Source organism: Ornithorhynchus anatinus, chromosome 17, assembly GCF_004115215.2.
Source record: "Ornithorhynchus anatinus isolate Pmale09 chromosome 17, mOrnAna1.pri.v4, whole genome shotgun sequence".
Taxonomy (NCBI): Eukaryota; Metazoa; Chordata; class Mammalia; order Monotremata; family Ornithorhynchidae; genus Ornithorhynchus; species Ornithorhynchus anatinus.
Genome location: NC_041744.1, coordinates 21,944,399 through 21,962,508, shown reverse-complemented (window position 1 = coordinate 21,962,508; position 18,110 = coordinate 21,944,399). Strand labels below are relative to the sequence as shown.

The window sequence follows — 18,110 nt, the reverse complement described above, 5'->3', positions numbered from 1 at the left end:
CACGCTGCTTCTCTAGCTGCTTCCCTGCTCAGCCCAGTGCTCTGCACATAGTAAGCACTCAATAAATAGAGATTGCCCTGTGTTTCCCCCAGCTCTTAGAAAAGTGCTCTGCACCTAGGCAGCGTGGCTCAGTGGAAAGAGCACGGGCTTTGGAGTCAGAGGTCATGGGTTCGAATCCCGGCTCGGCCACTTGTCAGCTGTGTGACTTTGGGCAAGTCACTTAACTTCTCGGTGCCTCAGTTCCCTCATCTGTAAAATGGGGATGAAGACTGAGCCCCAAGTGGGACAACCTGATTCCCCTGTGTCTACCCCAGTGCTTAGAACAGTGCTCGGCACCTAGTAAGCGCTTAACAAATACCAACATTATTAAATACCAACGTTATTACTATTAAATACGACTGAATGAATGAAGGGTGGCGTCCTAGGGGCCGGGCACAGAGTAGGAGGCCGGTCCTGCCGGGGGGGGGGAAGAGGGACCAATCAGGTTCGAGGTTTCTCTTTCGGCAGCCAATGGGGGCTCGGGGTGACCCGGGCTGAGCCAATGGGAGCCGGCGGCGCGGAGGCCCCGCCCCCCAGGCGGGAGGGAGGGGCCGGGCGGAGCCGCGCATGCGCAGGCTGGGGGTGGGTGGGGGGGGTGAAGGGGGTGCAAGGACCATGCTCATCACGCTGTGCTACTTGTACCTGTGGGCGCGTTGGGGCCGCAGCCCCGCCGGCCTCGTGCGCTCCGCCGTGCGCCGTCTGCACCGCTCCCCCTGCTCCTTCACCTTCTGCCGGGGGCCCGGGGACCCCACACCCACCCTGACCCCGACCCCGACCCCCACCCCGGGCCCCCGCGACGACGGCGTCTGCCTGCGGGTCGGCGCTCGGCTCTTCTTCACCGGCTGCAGCCAGGTAATAATAATGATTATGGTATTATTTCTAAGTGCTTGCTAGGTGCAGAGCACTGTTCTCAGCGCTGCGGGAGAGACGGGCTCCTCAGCTGGTCCCCCGTGAGGCTCCCAGTTAATCCCCTTTTGACAGATGAGGTCACCGAGTCACAGAGAATAATGATGTTGGTAGTTGTTAAGCGCTTACCAGGTGCAGAGCACTGTTCTGAGCGCTGGGGTAGATACAGGGTCATCAGGTTGACCCCCGTGAGGCTCCCAGTTAAGCCCCATTTGACAGATGAGGTCACCGAGGCACAGAGAATAATAATGTTGGTAGTTGTTAAGCGCCTACTAGGTGCAGAGCACTGTTCTGAGCGCTGGGGTAGATACAGGGTCATCAGGTTGACCCCCGTGAGGCTCCCAGTTAATCCCCATTTGACAGATGAGGTCACTGAGGCACAGAGAAGTTAAGTGACTTGCCCACGGTCACACAGCTGACAAGGGGCGGATCAGGTACTTCTTCCTTCCTATCATTGCATTTGTGGAGCGCTCACTGTGTGCTCAGCACTGTACTAAGCGCTTGGGGGAGGACAGTTAGGCAGCAGAGATGGCCCCGTGCAACCCCGGCCTCCCAGCCTGGAAGGAACGGGCTCACCGTTCCTCCTATTTATTGAGCGCTTACTGTGTGCTCAGTTCTGTGCTCAGACCATGGGGGAGGACAGCTGGGGAGACAGCCCCTGTGCAACCCCGGTCTCCCAGCCTGGAAGCAGCGGGCTCACCGTTCCTCCTATTTATTGAGCGCTCCCTGTGTGCTCAGCTCTGTGCTAAGCCCATGGGGGAGGACAGCTGGGGAGACAGCCCCTGTGCAACCCCGGCCTCCCAGCCTGGAAGCAACGGGCTCACCGTTCCTCCTATTTAGTGAGTGCTCACTGTGTGCCCAGAACTGTGCCAAGCACTTGAAAAGGAGAGTTGGGCAGCAGAGACAGTCCCCGTCCAACCCCGGCCTCCCAGCGTGGAAGCAGCGGGCTCACCGTTCCTCCTATTTATTGAGCGCTCACTGTGTGCTCAGCACTGTGCTAAGGGCTTGGGGGAGGACAGTTGGGGAGACAGCACCTGTGCAACCCCGGCCTCCCAGGCTGGAAGCAATGGGCTCGCCGTTCCTCCTAATTATTGAGTGCTCACCATGTCCCTCCTTTCATGCAGTTGTATTTACTGAGTGCCCCCTCTGCGCAGAGCACTGTACTAAGTGCTTGGAAAGTACAACTCAGCGGTAATAGTAATGACGATGGTATTTAAGTGCTTGCTATGTGCCAAGGACTGTTCTAAGTGCTGGGGGAACTATAGGGTAATCGGGTGGGGTTCACAGTCTTCATCCCATTTGACAGATGAGGGGACTGAGGCCCAGAGAAGTGAAGTGGCTTGCCCACGGTCACGCAGCAGACAAGTGGCGGAGCTGGGATTAGAACCCATGACCCAGAGGGCCCACAAGCCCGGGCTCTCTCCACTAAGCCACGCTGCTTTACTGGCTGTTTCTGTGTCCCCCCCCGTCTGGGGTCATAGATGAACTCCTAGGTAATAATTATTATGGCATTAGTTACTATGCCAGGCACTGTTCTAAGCACTGGGGTAGATATAGATTCACGATAATGAGGTTGGACACAGTCCCTGTCCCACCTGGGGCTCACCGCCTTCCTCCCCATTTGACAGAGGAGGGAACGGAGGCCCGGTGAAGTGCCTTGCCCAAGGGTTACACAGCAGCCAAGTGGCAGAGCCAGGATTAGAACCCGTGACCTTCTGATTCCCAGGCCCGTGCTCCATATCGTATGTTCGTTCAATCGTATTTATTGAGCACTTAATATGTGTGCCATAGCGTATGTTCGTTCAGTTGCATTTATTGAGCTGCTTAATGTGTGTACTTGGAAAGTACAGTTCGGTGAGAGAGAGACAACCCCTACCCAACAACGGGCTCACGGGGGCGGGGGGGGGGGGGGGGGGGGGGGAGAGACAGACAACAATTAGACGGCTAGAAAGGAGTTGATTGGAGGTATGCTCACTTTCCCTTTCCCTTCCCCCTGCACTTGGATCAGGGCCCGAGGCTCCGCCCGAGCGGGGTCACCGGAGGTCACGGCCCAGCTGGGAGGGCCGCCTCCAGGTGCCATCCCTTTCACGTGCATCAGGTGCAGATAATCCGATGCACTGCTTCCTGCTTGCTCCTCGTGCTTCTGCTCCTCCCCTGCCTCTGCAAAACCAAGTAAAAAGAAGAAAAAAATATGAAATGTAAGGGTGGGGGGGTGGATAGTGCCAGGGGCCCTGCCAGTGGAGAGGACCGGGCCTCGGTTTATAGAGGAATGGGGCCTGTCTCGTCTCTCTTGTCTCTCTGCCTCCGAAGTCCTGCCCTGGACCGACCCATCGATCCGGGGTTTGTGCAGGAGGCTTTCGGCTCGGACGATCAATCGATCAGGCGAATTGATTGAGCTCGTACTGTGAGCACTGAGAACGGATTTGGCGGAGACGTTCCCTGCCCGCACCGAGCTCACGGTCGAGGGGAGGGGGAGACCGGCATTAATACGAATCATTCATTCAGTAATATCTATTGAGCGCTTACTATGTGCAGAGCACCGTAGTAAGCGCTTGGAATGTACAATTCGGCAACAGAGAGAGACGGTCCCTGCCCATTGACGGGCTCGCAGTCTAATGGGGGGAGACGGACGGACAAAAACAAGACAACTTAATCACGATAAATAGATTGGAGAAGCAGCGTGGCTCAGTGGAAAGAGCACGGACTTTGGAGTCAGGGCTCATGAGTTCGAATCCTAGCTCTGCCACTTGTCGGCTGTGTGACTGTGGGCAAGTCACTTAACTTCTCTGTGCCTCAGTTACCTCATCTGTAAAATGGGGATTAAGACTGTGAGCCCCACGTGGGACAACCTGATTCCCCTATGTCTACCCCAGCGCTTAGAACAGTGCTCGGCACATAGTAAGCGCTTAACAAATACCAACATTATTAGATTCAAGGGGATGGACACCTCATTAACAAAATAAATAGGGTCATAAAAATCTAGACAAATGAGCACAGTGCTGAGGGGAGGGGGAGGAGCAGAGGGCAAAGGGGGAAAGGGGGCTTAGCTGAGGGGAGGTGAAGGGGGAGCAGAGGGAAAAGGGGAAGCTCAGTCTGGGAAGGCCTCTTGGAGGAGGTGAGCTCTCAGTAGGTTAGTAGGAATCAGTTACGGTTATGTACAAGTGGTTAGGTAAGTGCTGTGGAGCTAAGGAGGGGTTGAAAAAAGGGAGCGTGGGCTGCTCGGAAGGGATTGGGATGGGATTGTGACGACGGGGATAAGACTGTACTTGACAATTTGTCGTGATGAAGATAGTGTGTTTGGGTGGGTCGTGTTACCTTTTTATGTACTAATTAGGGTTAGGGTATTTTTCTAAAGTGTAATGCTCAAGTACCAGAGAAGCAGCGGGGCTTAGTGGATAGAGCACGGGCCTGGGAGTCAGAAGGACCTGGGTTCTAATCCCAGAACAACCACTTGTCGTCTTTCGGGTGACCTTGAGCAAGTTATTTAACTTCTCTGTGCCTAAATTACCTCATCTGTCAAGTGGGGGATTAAGAGTATGAGCCACATGTGGGAGAGGGACTGTGTCCGACCTGATGACCTTGCCCCTACCCCAGTGCTTAGTGTTTGACACAGTAAGTGCATAGAGAAGCAGCATGGCTCAGTGGAAAGAGCACAGGCCTGGGAGTCAGAGGTCATGGGTTCGAATGCCGGCTCTGCCACTTGTCAGCTGTGTGATTGTGGGCAAGTCACTTAACTTCTCTGTGCCTCTATGACCTCATCTGTAAAATGGGGATGAAGATGAAGAGCCTCACAGGGGACAATCTGATGACCCTGTGTCTACCCCAGCACTTAGAACAGTGCTCTGCACATAGTAAGCACTTAACAAATACCAACATTATTATTATTATTATAACAGGTACCATAATTATTATTATTACTACAAGGGTACTGGAATAATAATTATTTTTACTACAAGGGACTTTGCCATTTCTTAGGTGAAATATGAAGGGATCGGACCACAGCCTTGGCTCCTCAAAGTTTGGAAGGAAAATGGGGAGCAGGATGGGTTTTTTGTCCAGCTGTGACGGTTTTGAAAATGCTGTTGAACTTATGTCTCGCATGACTCATTACCAAGTTTTTATTGCACGCGTATATGTAAGCAAATGTGTGTAAATCAGAGAGCAGCAGCAGCTGGCTTGGCCACTACCGAGGCTTCAGTTTTAGAAATGTATAAGCTCCTTCCTTTGTGATAACGACGACGTTCACCTCGTAGTCCCTCTGTTTCCTTCCTAAGATCCCTGGAGGGGTGAATTAGCTCTGTGAGAAGTATGGGGGCTCGTTAGACAGAGAGTCATGGGTTTTAATCCTCTCTCTGCCGCTTGTCTGCTGTGTGGCCTTGGGCAAGTCACTTCACGACTCTGGGCCTCAATTCATCTGTAGAATGGGGATGAAGACTGGGAGCCCCACATGGGACAGGGACTGCGCCCAACCCGATTTGCCTGAATGACCTCCCCAGCACTTAGAATGGTGCCTGGCACATAGTAAGTGCTTAATAAAATACTGTAATTATTATTATTATTAGACCCCAGTGGCTCTCACCTCTTAAGACCAGCCCCACCCGGCCCCACCCTGCCACTTTATCCCGCCCTCATCTTGAGTAGCCACCACCAGCTTTCTCCCCCAAACCTCTCTTTGTTACCCAGAGACTCTGTTAGTTGAGAGTTCGTTGTGGGCAGGGAATGTGTCTACCAACTCTGTTATCTTCTCCTAAGAGCTTAATACAGTGCTCTGCACATAGCAAGTGCTCAATAAATACGATCGATTGACAGACTGGATGCGTCACTGCAACGCCCCTCTCCTTAGAATCCAGGACTAGTCTTACTCCTCATCATTAAGGCTAAGCCCTCACGAGATTGATGGCTGGGATGTGGGGGGTTGGGGTCCTTGGTCTGGCACAGTCCCTGCCCGCGGCGCGATAGTCTGGACCAGAAACGGCCCACACCAGTCAGGACTTGGGGGCTGCATTTGGGAGATGTGAGGCACAGAGGAAGCACTGGAGATGTCAACCCGGTGCCCTTCTTCTCTGATGAAAGATGATGGGGTCCATCTTGAATGGTGGGAAGGCGATGCGGGGGCTGGTTTGCAGCTGGAGAAACGGAGGCGAAAACATCCCTTTTCCCGTCTAGTCGATTGATGACTTGAACACGTGGGTCCTGCTACTGGTTTCTCCCTTTGTGTACCGGGGCGACATCCTGGGCGCGGAACGCATCGCCTTCGTGGCCGAGAGCGTGGCGACTCACGCCGAGAGTTTGCAGGCAGCAACCGCCTCGTCCGAAAAGGTGAGGGACCGCTTGGTTTTCTCCACTCCTTTCTCTTCAGCTGGCTCATCTTCCCTTTTTTTTCCTCTTTCCTCATCGGCGGGTTCCTGTGGGTTACGATTTTCCACCCTGTCCCCGTTGGGCAATCGAGTGGGTGGGAATGAGAGCCAGCGTAAGCAAAGAACTCTTCTGTCCTGGGGCGATTGACACTGGCAACAAAGTCTGCTTCCCGGTTGGAAGCCTGGGGCCCTGCTTCCTTCTTCCTCAATGCCCAGAGGGAGAGTAACCTAGCAGAGTCTAAAGCCCCTCTCTCCCCCTCTCCCCCAGATCGTTAGGCTTTCAGACTGTTGCTTACCTTTGGCCTGCCGGCCCGGGGAACCGTACCAGTTAATGGCCGAAGCCAGCGTGGACGACTTCAGCAAGCTGGGGATAGCGTTCATGGAAGGCAGACTCCGAATGGACGATGGAATGGTCCCGCAGAAGATCGTCTGTGAGTATCCCCGCCCGCTGGACAGACCTCTCCGTACCGGACCCTCCCCCTCCGGAGAGACACTCCACTGGACCGTCGTGGAAACTTCCCTGGGTGGGGAGGGTCCTAGAGCTAGTTCCAAAACACCTCACTAGGATCCCCGGCTGAAATATGAGCGTAGGGTCCAGAATCCTCTGAGAAAGGATCTCCCCACTGTCCGTGGACTCTTGGCCTTAGGTCTGGCCTTGAATGGCCTGGGGGTCCCCGTGGTGTTCAGGTGACCACGAGGGCCCGACCTCAGGGATTAGGGCACTGTCCCTCCAGAGCCCCCAGGAACCCCGCAGTGGGGGCCAGGATCAATATCAAAACGGGAGAGCTGAGCCAGACCCTCAGCCCTGCAGATGGTTCTCAATCCCGTGAGGCTGGGCGGTCTGGGGCTGGGCCTAGGAAACGGGGAAGATCACTGAGATGAAAGATGTAGAGTGGTGTGCAGTCATCATCCCAATTAGAATGACAGTCATTAAGCACTTACTGAGTCCCAAACACTGGGCTAAGTGCTAGAGGACTAGCAAGACCATCCTTGTCCCGCATGGCGTCTGCAGCTGTCTAAGAGGGAGAGTGAATCGTTGTCTTACCCCCATTTTACAGATGGAGGAAACTGAGGTCTAGAGAGGTAAAATCACCCACCCAAAGCCACACAGCAGGTGGGACTTGAACCCAGGTCTCCTGACTGGTAATCCCGGGCTCTATCCACTCCAGTTCCGGGGATCCCACTCCTAGGTCAGCTGTCAGGGTCCTGAACAGTCAGTCACTTGGCGATATTTATGGAACGCTTACTGTAGGCAGAGCGCTGGACTGAGCGTCGCTCCTAGATGATGGTTCTTAGTATAGACGGAGCCCATTTGTGTTGGCGGGCAGCTTCTGGTTTTTCAGCAAGAGGGCACCGAGATGCTGATTTGTGGCCACCTGGGGTTAAAGTGGAGCCAACTCTAATAAGAATGACTGTGGTATTTGTAAAGTGCTTACCGTGTGCAAGGCGCCGTACTAAGCTCTGGAGTGGGTACAGTCAAATCGGGTTGGACGCAGTCCCCGACCCACAGAGGGCTCACAGTCTCAATCCCCATTTTACAGAGGAGGGAACCGAGGACTTCATCCGTGGTGTTCTGGAAGAGGGGAGGGAGGGTGCCCGTTTCTGAGCTGCAGCGGGCATTCCTGCTGCCCGGTGGGCAACGCCGGCTTCAGTCATCGTGCCGCTAGAGCAGGGAGAAATTTCCTGCTCCTTTCCGTTCCCTATGGCATCGTGAAGTGATGTCGTGAGCCCCCGCAGCGTTCATACATGACACTGCCAAGTGCGACCCCCGGGCTTCAGTGGTTCTCTGTCCCATCCCCTTTGCTGATGCAGCCGCCGTCCTCCCTCTCCCCCTCAAAAAATAACTATGACAATAATTGTGGTATTTAAGTGCTTGCTATGTGCCAGGCACTGTTCCAAGTGCTGGGTTCGGGAGGAGTCAAGCAAATTTGGTTGGACACAGTCCCTGTCCCACATGGGTCTCTCAGTCTTAATCCCCATTTCACACGAGGTATCTGAGGCACAGAGAAGTGAAATGACTTGCCCAAGGTCCCACCCCAGGCAAGTGGCGGAGCGGGGTCCTTCTGACTCTGAGGCCCGTGCTCTATCCACTGGGCCACACTGCCCGCTGTTTCCGCCTGAAGCTGGTCCTCGTTTGAGTCTTGGCCTGTTGTCAGAAGCCGAGCCTTGGGCCCTCAATCGGGGCCCAGCTTCGTAAGCCCCGGGCCCCGGGACGGAAAACCCCCCTTGGTCCGCTTCCTGCTCCGTAAACCGTTAACGTGGCCTGTTTGTTCTCCTCCAACCCCTCAGCCGTGCACCTGCAGGCATCCGTGCTGAAGGAGCTGCAGCAGCTGGTGGCCCCCACGGCAGCGGAGCGGCCGGTGGGGAGGCCCGCCCCCGAGGGCCCTCCGGAGCCGCGGGGAGGCCGCGCTTCCCCCAGAGAGGCCGCCGGTCCCGCCCACCCCCACCGCCACCTCCATCCCCTCCACCTGTCCAGCTGCCACGAGTGCCTTGAGCTGGAAAACAGCACCATCGAGTCGGTCAAGTTCGCGTCCGCCGAGGACATCCCCGACCTCCCCTACGACGGCTGCGGCGACGGCGGACCCGCGGCCGGCGACTCCGGCCTGCCCGCCGGACGGGGACGGAAAGCCGGCGCCTCCGAAAAGGTCCCCAACGTGCTGGTGTACGTGGGCGCCGATCCCGCCCGGTTCCAGCCGCTCCGGGCCGTCCTGGCCGACTGCCTGGCCGCGGACAGCTACACCGTGTACCCGCTGCGGGAGGAGGACGTGCTGGGGGCCCCGTGGCTGGACTGCGCCGCGCTCCTGGTGCTCGCCGCTGCGGGGCCGCTGCCCGAGGCGGTCCGCCAGCGGGTCCTGGCCTACCTGGACCGGGGCGGGAAGGTGCTGGGCCTGGCCTCCTCCTTCGTGTGCGGTGGCCTCCGCCTCCGGAGATGGGACGCCCCGGGCCCGGCCGTGCGGGACCTGGTGTTCTCCGTGGGGGCCGGCCGCAGAGGGCACCGTCTGCACGTCCTGACCAGCGGCTGGACGTTCGAGGGGGAGCCGGCCGCCGGCCCGGGAAGGCTGCGGGGTCACCCGGCCGAGGCGGAAGGAGAGGGGCTCGTCGTCCACCTGCCCCACGGGGAGGCTGGCGGGGAAGCCGTCCTGTGCCAGGTAGGGGACGGTGCGCGGGAGCCCCTTAATTCCCTGTAAAGAGCCCCTTTCAAACAAAATGGCCCCTTTGCCTCCTTGTAACGAGCCCCTTATGAACGAAAGGTCACTTCCTGGAGCGTCAAGCGTCCAGTCCCAGAGTCCTCTCGTGTGACAGTCGCTCATTTGGGGGGGCTGGCTGGCACCATGGGCTAGTCTGTACAGGTGAGCCTCCTCTCTCTGCCAACCCTGGGGTTTATGTCTCCACCTCCCAAGAGGCCCCAGGATTTATTTTCTGAGAATCCCGGGCCAGCACCCCTGTTTCTGGTGTCCGGTCTCTGCTCTGAATGGCGGCTTCCTCGCCCTCGGTCTGCTGCTCAGGTGAAAATCTGAGAAGGGCCCAAGGCTCTCCAGCTCCGGGCTTGGGGCCCACCGCCCCTACCCCTGCCACAATAAAACCCGCCAGCCCGGACTGCTGCCCAGGACAGAGCCGCCTTAGGGCGCAGCCTCGGAACCCGGCTCGGTGGGGTTAGACCGTCGATTCGGAGGGACCAAAAGTCACTTCCTATAGGGCTGGAAGCCAAGGGGAGATGCCCTCTCCTCGGGGACCACCCCGAGCGCTCCAGGAGCCATCAGATGATCGATCCACCCAGCCCAGGAGTGGAGGGGAGACGTGATCCCGTGGGAACCAAGGGCCGGTGCATCCCACGGGGTTGGGGAAGGGATTACAGGAGTTTCCCGACTTGCCCCGCCTTAGGAAGTAGTAATAATAATTATGGTAATTGTTACCCGCTTACTATGTGTCAGGCACTGTATTAAGTGCCCGGGTGGATACAAGCAAATGGAGTTGGACACGGTCCCTGAACCATATTGAGCTCACAGTCTTAATCGCCATTTTCCAGATGAGGTAACTGAGTCTGAGAGAAGTGAAGTGGCAAGTGGCAGAGCTGGGTTTAGAACCCATGTCTTTCTGACTTCCAGACCCGGGCTCTATCCACTAGGTCACACTGCTTCTGATGCCCGCAGGGCTTAGTGTCGGGTGCCGAGGAGCTGGAGAGCTGGGCTGTCGGCCCCCCGGGGCTCTATCCTCAAGGGGCCGACCGCCCGCAGGGATACGCCGCTGGCGCTTGGGTTGGCAACGAGGGCCAGGCAAGCCCGGGTGGTGACGACGGTGATATCGGCGACAACGTCGGAGGGGGTGGGAACATGGGGGAGTTGAAGGGTGGAGGCGGAGGTGGCCGGAGCTGGTGTTCTCAGGTAGGCCGGTCTGCCACTGACGGCCGACACCCTTCCCCACAGGTTCACTTGGAAGCGTCTCCGGGCTCGGTGGCCACCCAGTCCCCGGATGACTTCAACCTGCTGAAAACCAGCAACAGCGAGAGGTTTGAGGTGCTGAAGGAGATCCTGACTGCACTCGGCCTGAACTGTGACCCCCAGCCGGCCCCTCCCTTGACCCCCCTGTACCTGCTGACGCCCCAACCGGTGAGTGGAGCCCGCGGCTCCGTGGGAGAGGGCTTGGGGAGTGGCGGTGGTTAGAGCTTTGGGAGGTCCCCGGCTGGAGTGCCGGGTTTGCTGGGCCCGTTTTACAGAAGGGAAGACTCCAGAACAGAATCTGAGTTTGGGTCTTCCTGGGAATGCTGTGGGGAATAATACCTCTATCCCTTGACTTCACTGTTCCTTTTCCAAGAGTGGACACTTTGTGCGGCTTTGTGCCATCACCAGGGAATCCTGGGACCGCTGGTGTCCGCACACACACCTGTGGGCCTCCCTCTGGTAACAAGAGCCTGCTCTGGCCCCCGTAGTTGGTCCCGGGCAGCTGAACTCTTGTCCCCGGGGGCAGCGTGTCGGCCACCCGGGATTGGGAGCGAGAGGGGAAATGTTGGGGAGTGGGGAAATGTTGGGGATTGGAGCAGGCAGCACCTCCCCTCATCTCCCCGGCCCTGCAGAGACAGCCATTTTCTCCAGAGGAGACCCTTCTCCAGAGCACAACAGGAGTTGGCATTTGTGTCCTTCCAGCTCGTAACGGTGCCCCTGGGGGTATAGCAGCGCAGGGGGCAAATCAGTCGGGTGGAGAGTCCAGGCCGAATTGGAGAATTAGAGAACCTAGTGGCAAGAGCCAGGGCTTGGGGGTCAGAGGACATGGGTTCTAATCCCGGCTCTGCCACTTGTCTGCTGCGGGACCTTGGGGAAACCACTTGACATCTCTGTGCCCCAGTGACCTCATCTGTAAAATGGGGATTAAGACCGTGAGCCCCACGGGAGACAACCTCGTTACCTTGTATTTGTCCTAGTGCTTGGAACATAGTAAGCGCTTAACAAATACCTTTACTGTTATTATTACTGTTATTAATTGGGGAGGCGGGAAGGGGGTGGCGGGGCAGGTTGGAGGACTCCAAGCCCCGCCATGGCCCGGGGCCATTGCCAGGCCTCACCGCAGGGTGGCGCTGCCGAGCTAGGTTGGTCCCCAAACTCCCTTTTCTGCAGAAACCTCGGGGTCGGGTCGGGAGAGGTGGATGATGAATATGATGGTATTTATTAAGCGCTTACTAGGTGCCAGGCAGGGGGACCCTTCCGCGGGAGCCAAGGCGATGGATCCTCCCGTCCGGGGGAGCCTTCCCGCCCTCCTCGCGACCGCCTCCTCAGCCTTCCTCGGCCAGCGATCGTCGAACTGTCCGCGTGAGGCCCGGGGTCGGGGAGGGACCGGTTGAACTAGCAAGTTTTTCTCGCCGGCCACATTGGGGGTGGTGGGGAGGGGGTAGGCGGCAGGGATGGGGGTCCGGGGCCCAGCTTCTTAGAGGGATCAGTGGGGCCCCAGGCGACGGGACTTGAGGTTGGGATTTGCGCTTGGTCTGCTTGTCGTAGTGCAGTCTGGGCGCTGGCTGGGTTTTCCCCCTTCCCAGTCTGTCTCTGACAAAGAGGCTTCCCAAGACGGATGAGATGACGAGAGGAAAGGACATCGGAGATGGGGGAGCCTGGGATGGGGGGGCCGGTGGCGGCAGCCCTCCCTCTCGGCTGGCCAGAGATTTCCGGGATCTGGGCGGCGCCCACCGGTTCGGGAGGCGGGGAGAGCGGAGGTCTCTGCCCGGGGAAGGGATCACCTTGCAGCGGGGAACTCTGGAGAAAAGAAGACTCTCTATGGGAGTATCTTTTAGGGGAGCCGGAGGGGCGGTGATATGGGGTGACACTCAGCCGATGGAATGTTCTCCGTGCTGCCCACCCTCCTCCCCCGCCCCAGCCAAGCGGGGTCGCACAGAAGCCTGGTTGTGCTGGCGTGGGAGGAGGCCGGGCCGGGTCGGACCGTTGTGCTGGGGCCACCCCGGGCGGGTCTCGGCCAGGTTCCCTGTGCTCGCTCCGCGGTTCAGCAGAGTTGGAGGATGTGCTCCGTTTGGAAGCCCTTTCCAGCTCCTTGGATCCTCTTGCCCACAGAGGGGATCGTGTGACAGGCTGGGGACCCCCCGAGCCGCGGGCCGGAGCCGTGGCTGTCGCTGGCCTCCCCCGGTCCCGGGGAAGCCCCTGGCAGGAAGGCTTCGATGTCAGTCTGCCCGAGGCCCCCGTGGGCTCCTCGGGGGCAGCCCCGGGCACTGCCACGGCTCTGGAAGAGGCGCGGGGACGCCTTAACTGAGTCTCTTCTTGCACAAGTCATCAGGATCTTGATCCTGGCTAATGATGAAGTTGATGGTCAGGAGGGAGAAAGCCCAGCGGCTAAAAATGCTGCTTCAAAACCTCAGATCCTTCTTTCTCTCCGTGCTCCTTTTTTTTTTTTTTTTAATATTTAAGTGCTTACTATGTTCCGGGCACCATACTAAGCACTGCAGTAGATAAAGGCTACTCAGTTGGACCCAGTCCATATCCGGCTCACAATCTGAATCCCCGTTTTACAGATGAGGGAACTGAGGCACAGAGAAGTGAAGTAACTTGTCCAAGGTCACACAGCAGATAAGAGGCGGAACCAGGTTAGAACCCAGGTCCTTCTGACTCCCACTAGGCCACGCTGCTCATTTATATGTGCTCATGCACACACCCAGGTTCCTGGCTGCCCCTGCCTTCCACTCCTTCACCAGCTCCCCGGGCAGAGGTGGGTGTATATCTGCCCGGTCATTAGCTGTTGATTAAATTCCCAGTTTCGGCTTTTCTCATCTGTCTACGCTCTCCACTCTTTTGCCTTCAGAACAGCCGACTCAGCGCCTCCCTCCCCCACCACGAGATTGTAAGCCTCTCCAGGGTAGGGGTGGCGTCTTACCTTTGTCATGGGTGAGCAGGGCTCTGCACCCTGGAAGGCCTCAATAATAACCTCAGCTGGGCTGACTGCCACAAAAACAGGTCGGGCTCCCCGTAGAGAGAGAGAGAGAGACTGAGACATTACCATAGCATGAGAGAGAGAGAAACAGAGACAGAAAGAGGGTTTGTGTGTCTGTGTGTTTGTGTACGTGTGAGTGTTTGCGTCAGAAACGAGGAAGAGAGAGCACCTGAAGCGAAGAGCAGGAGAGAGGAGGGAAATCGGAGCGGGAGAGCAGACAGAGTTCCAGGGCCCAGTCGGCCCGCTCATATTTCTTAGAGGTAAAAGCCACAGCTCCGTGGCCTGAGAGTTCAGAATTCCATTGTGCCTGGGACCATCATTCCTAGAGCCCCGTGGGTTTTCATGGATTTTTCCATGGGTTTTTTTCAGTCCTGGCGCCTGTTCTGGCCAAAACTCTAGGCAAAATTGCTTTTAGGATTGATCGCTTGAAAACCCGCTGGCCTGCGCAGGGGTCGTTTCGTATTTGAGAATGCGCGCGGGAGTAGGCCGTGTTGATCCCGATGTCCTGACCTTCAAGGGAAATGTGCAGCATTATTATTGCCCTGTGTTTTTTGCCAAGGATCAAATTTCTGGGGAAAGTATGTGAGGGTTTTTTTTCTTTTTTTCCAGAGGATATTTCTCCTGATGAGGACTTGAGCTGAAAGGCGCTAAACCCTAACTCCCCAACCTGTTATTATTTTTCAGATGAAATTGGCCTGTGCCAAGAATCCAGAAATCACCCCATGGTGGAGATTAAATCTCCTGGCAGTGACCGGTCCCTGATGATGGGTCCCTAGGTTGTCTTTAGGTCAGACTTCAGGGTTTTGGAAGGCCGCTGACTGATGAGGTGTTTTTTGTTTCTTTTTTCCCCCTCGAATGGTATTTGTCAAGGGCTCACTATATGCCAGACACTGTTCTAAACACCAGAGTAGATACATTGTAATCTGGATGGACACAGACAATATCCCACGTGGACTCCCAGCCTTAATCCCCATTTTAAAGTTGAGGTAACTGAGGCACAAAGAAGTTAAGTAGCTTGTCCACGGTCTCATAGGTAAGTGGCCGAGCCGGGATTAGAACTCAGGTTTGTCTGACTCCCGAGCCATGCTCTATCCACTTTGCTACATTGCTTGGCCTTTTCTCTGCCATGTGTGGTGACAGCTGGGTTCAGATCATGCCCTGTTATCCTAGGAGGTGGGAGTCACATTATTTCAGAATCCCGCGTGGAGGTAAACTCTCATTGTGACACTGACCCTGTGTAATAGCACTGATAATAAATGCAGGGCTTGTTAAGCGCATACTGTCTCCCAAACACTTCACTAGGTGCTGGAGTGGTTACAAGTTAATCAGGTTGGACACAGTCCTTGTTTGACTTAGACTGAAAGCCTCATTTGGGACACGAACAGTCATCTTAACTCCATTGCATGGATGAGAAAACCGAGACCCAGAAAAGTTAAAGTGGCTTGCTTAAGACCACACAGCAGGCAAGTAGCAGAGCTGGAATTAGAACGCAGATCCTTAGACTCCCAGGCCCATACACATTCCATTAGGCCATATTACTTGCCTGCTATGTGACTTTGGGCAAGTCATTTGACCGCTCCCTGCCTCAGTTTCCTCATCTGTCCAGTGGGGATTAAGTACCTGTTCTCCTCCGCCTTAAGACTGTGAGCTCCGTGTCGGACCTCTGTATACCGAATCCACCCCGGCACTTAGCACTTACCACAAATTATCATCATTGTTATCCCTTACCCTCAACTCTGGACTGCGGTTTCTCTGATTTCAAAGAGAGATGGATAGCGATCAAGTCCCCCAACCCAGTTGATCCAACCCGATGAGTTTTGTGCCTTAGAAAAGTGTAGAATTTCTGTGAAATCCTGGGGTGTTGGCAAGCAAGAAACTTCACTGTCCAGGGCTTTCGAATGATTGTGTTCCAGCATTGATTGATCCTGGGCCGTAAGATAAGATGAAAAGGGTGGATGCTTGCCGTGTGAAAGGTCAGGTTTACAGAGCCGCAGAGAGGGCGGACGTGGAACTGTCGCTCACCAAGTCTCTCCCTCGCCCCCCCCCAGTCATTGAAACGCAGCAGCGGGTGGCCGAGAAGCCAAAGGAAGCACGTCTTTACCACCCGCAGTGATGGGAAAGTTGGGGATGGGGAACAGATGATATCAGCCGGTGGCAGAAGAGTGCAGCTACATTCACGGACGACCACTTTGTGAGGGGGGAGTTCTGGGGGTGCCGGAAGGTCAGTACCTGGAGGATCCTGTGACGTCGCTGCCGAAGGCCGTGGAGGGGCCGGGCTGGGTGGTGACCCCAGCCTCCGCCCCCAAGGTGATGCCCTGGTGGACTGGGCGCAGTCCCATTGTGGTCCTCCGGGAAGAAAGTGATTTGAACCGTGCCAGTTGGAGAGGTTTTTGGAGTCCCCGTGGGCGTTTTCTTTAACTCTTCCTATTTACATAAATCAGGGTCTCTGTTCAAGGCCTGGATTTTGACTATGCTTTACCTCAGGCCTGTGACTCCACCCAGCGCCGGAGGTCTTCAACAGAGCCATCATATCGTGCTCTCCCAAGTACAGTGCTTGGCACAGAGTAAGCACCTAACAAGTATTATTACTATTATTATTGGGTCTGTGATCCCATGGCCCAGAATCAGTCAATCAGTCATATTTATTGAATGAGTTCCGTGTGCAGAGAAATGTACAGAGGTTTAAACCTGGAGCCCCGCTTTAGCTACTTCTAGAAACGAAAGCGTTATAATCAGAGCTGGGCAGGGTATCCTCGCTTCATAAACAGTTCTCCTGGTGTCGCCTTCTTGAGCTATATGAACCTGGAAACTGGTCTGGAACCTGGAATCACATCTCCTGGTGAGTGGTGGAGTAAATGATTAATGCCCTTGGCCTGGACATGGTGAAATGACTTTTTTCGGGGAGGTGGGAGGACTTCCTTTTTAATGGTGCCTTTGGCCCCGAGAATTTTATGTATCGCGTTTAATCTTGGATTGGACCATCACAGCCAAAATGTCAACTTTTGGCACAGAGTGATTCCTAGAGCCAAACTCTCTTAAACCGATTTGGTGCTAATTGAAAGTTGCCCAGGAACATATGTCTCTGGGTTTTTTTTCTTTTTCAGGCTCTCAGCCTTCAGTTGAATAGTTGCATTTCACGCCATCCTAAGCAGTAGGGTGATCCACCACACTGCCCCTTGGGGAGGGAAGAGAGAGGGTCGAAAGCGGTTTTTGATGGCAAGAAAAAAACCCTCAAGAATTCACAAGGAAAACTTTGCTCCTCCTTCCAGAAATTTTCTTATAACTTGATTCTGGAGATGAACAAATAAGTCATTCTGGAATCCACTGCAAACTCAGCCTGCGGTCGATTCGAGATGAAGCAAAATGGTCCAAGTTCCCTCCCGTGATCCGAGCGCTTTTGCCCATTGGCTTTTGCCTTTACGTGGCGGGGCAGTGGTCAAAATCACCAGCCGGTTGGCCGTCGGACTAAGGCGGACCCAGTTAGCCGTTGTATTGGTAGAGTGTCGCGCGCCCTTTCCGAGAGCCTGGGTTTGGGCAGGTCCGTGGCCAATCGGACCGAGGGACTGGGTGCGTTTCTGGGGACAGACCGGAGTGGGCTCAGCCAGCTCTTGCCGTGGGAAGGTGTTTGACCTGTGACCTGCCGGCTTTCTTCCAGTCACCGGGCTCAGAGAGAGGCTGTTGTGGGCCGGACTCGGAAGGCAGAAGCCGCCGACGTCTAGTAAATTCTCAGCCCCCTCTTATTCTTCCCTACTGCCATGTCGGCGTTCCCGCGTCATCCCGCTACTGGTCTGCGCATGTTCCGTCATTCTCTTCTGTCTTCCCACCTGTAATGTCTTTTGAGGTCTGTCGCCCTGTGAGACTGTAAGGTCCTAGAGGGAAGGGATCATGTCTACTAATTCTGTGGTATTGATAATGATAACGGTGGCGAGTGTTAAGCATTTATAGGTGTGAAGCTCTGTGCTGAGCATCGGGGTAGATGCAGAGTAATCAGATCACATACAGACCCTGTCCCACGTGGGGCTCACAGTTTCCGTGGAAAGGAGAGCCGGTATCGAATCCCCATATGACGGTTGAGATGACTGAGGCACAGAGAAGTGACTTGCCCTAGGTAACTTAGCCGGCAAGTGGCAGAACCAGGGTTTCGGGTCCCTCGATATGAGGGCTGGTGCTCTTTCCACTAGTTCAACCTGCTGCCGACATAGTAGGGCCTTCTTTGAGACTACCAATCTATCAATCTTCCCCTTGAAAGTTCTAGAATAGAAACGGTCTAAATTCTACGGGCGCTGGGGTTGGGAGTGTGCAAAGTGGACTTTAAAAACGTGGTTTGGTGTCAAAAGCCTGGGCTTGGGGGTCAGCGGTCGTGGGTTCTAATTTCAGCTCTGCCAC

The 18,110-nt window shown here is 55.7% G+C and overlaps 1 protein-coding gene across 1 annotated transcript in view; it reads left to right on the top strand.

Moving 5' to 3' along the window:
- The first annotated feature begins 639 nt into the window (after positions 1-639).
- HLCS (holocarboxylase synthetase) overlaps positions 640-18,110 on the top strand; it is a 73,106-nt gene continuing 55,635 nt past the window's right edge. Inside the window, exons 1-5 of the mRNA XM_029082771.2 lie at positions 640-891; positions 6,112-6,264; positions 6,571-6,733; positions 8,592-9,451; positions 10,727-10,909. Of these exons, the coding sequence (XP_028938604.1) occupies positions 655-891; positions 6,112-6,264; positions 6,571-6,733; positions 8,592-9,451; positions 10,727-10,909 (1,596 nt within the window). The 5' untranslated portion in view covers positions 640-654. The remainder of the gene's footprint in view (positions 892-6,111; positions 6,265-6,570; positions 6,734-8,591; positions 9,452-10,726; positions 10,910-18,110) is intronic.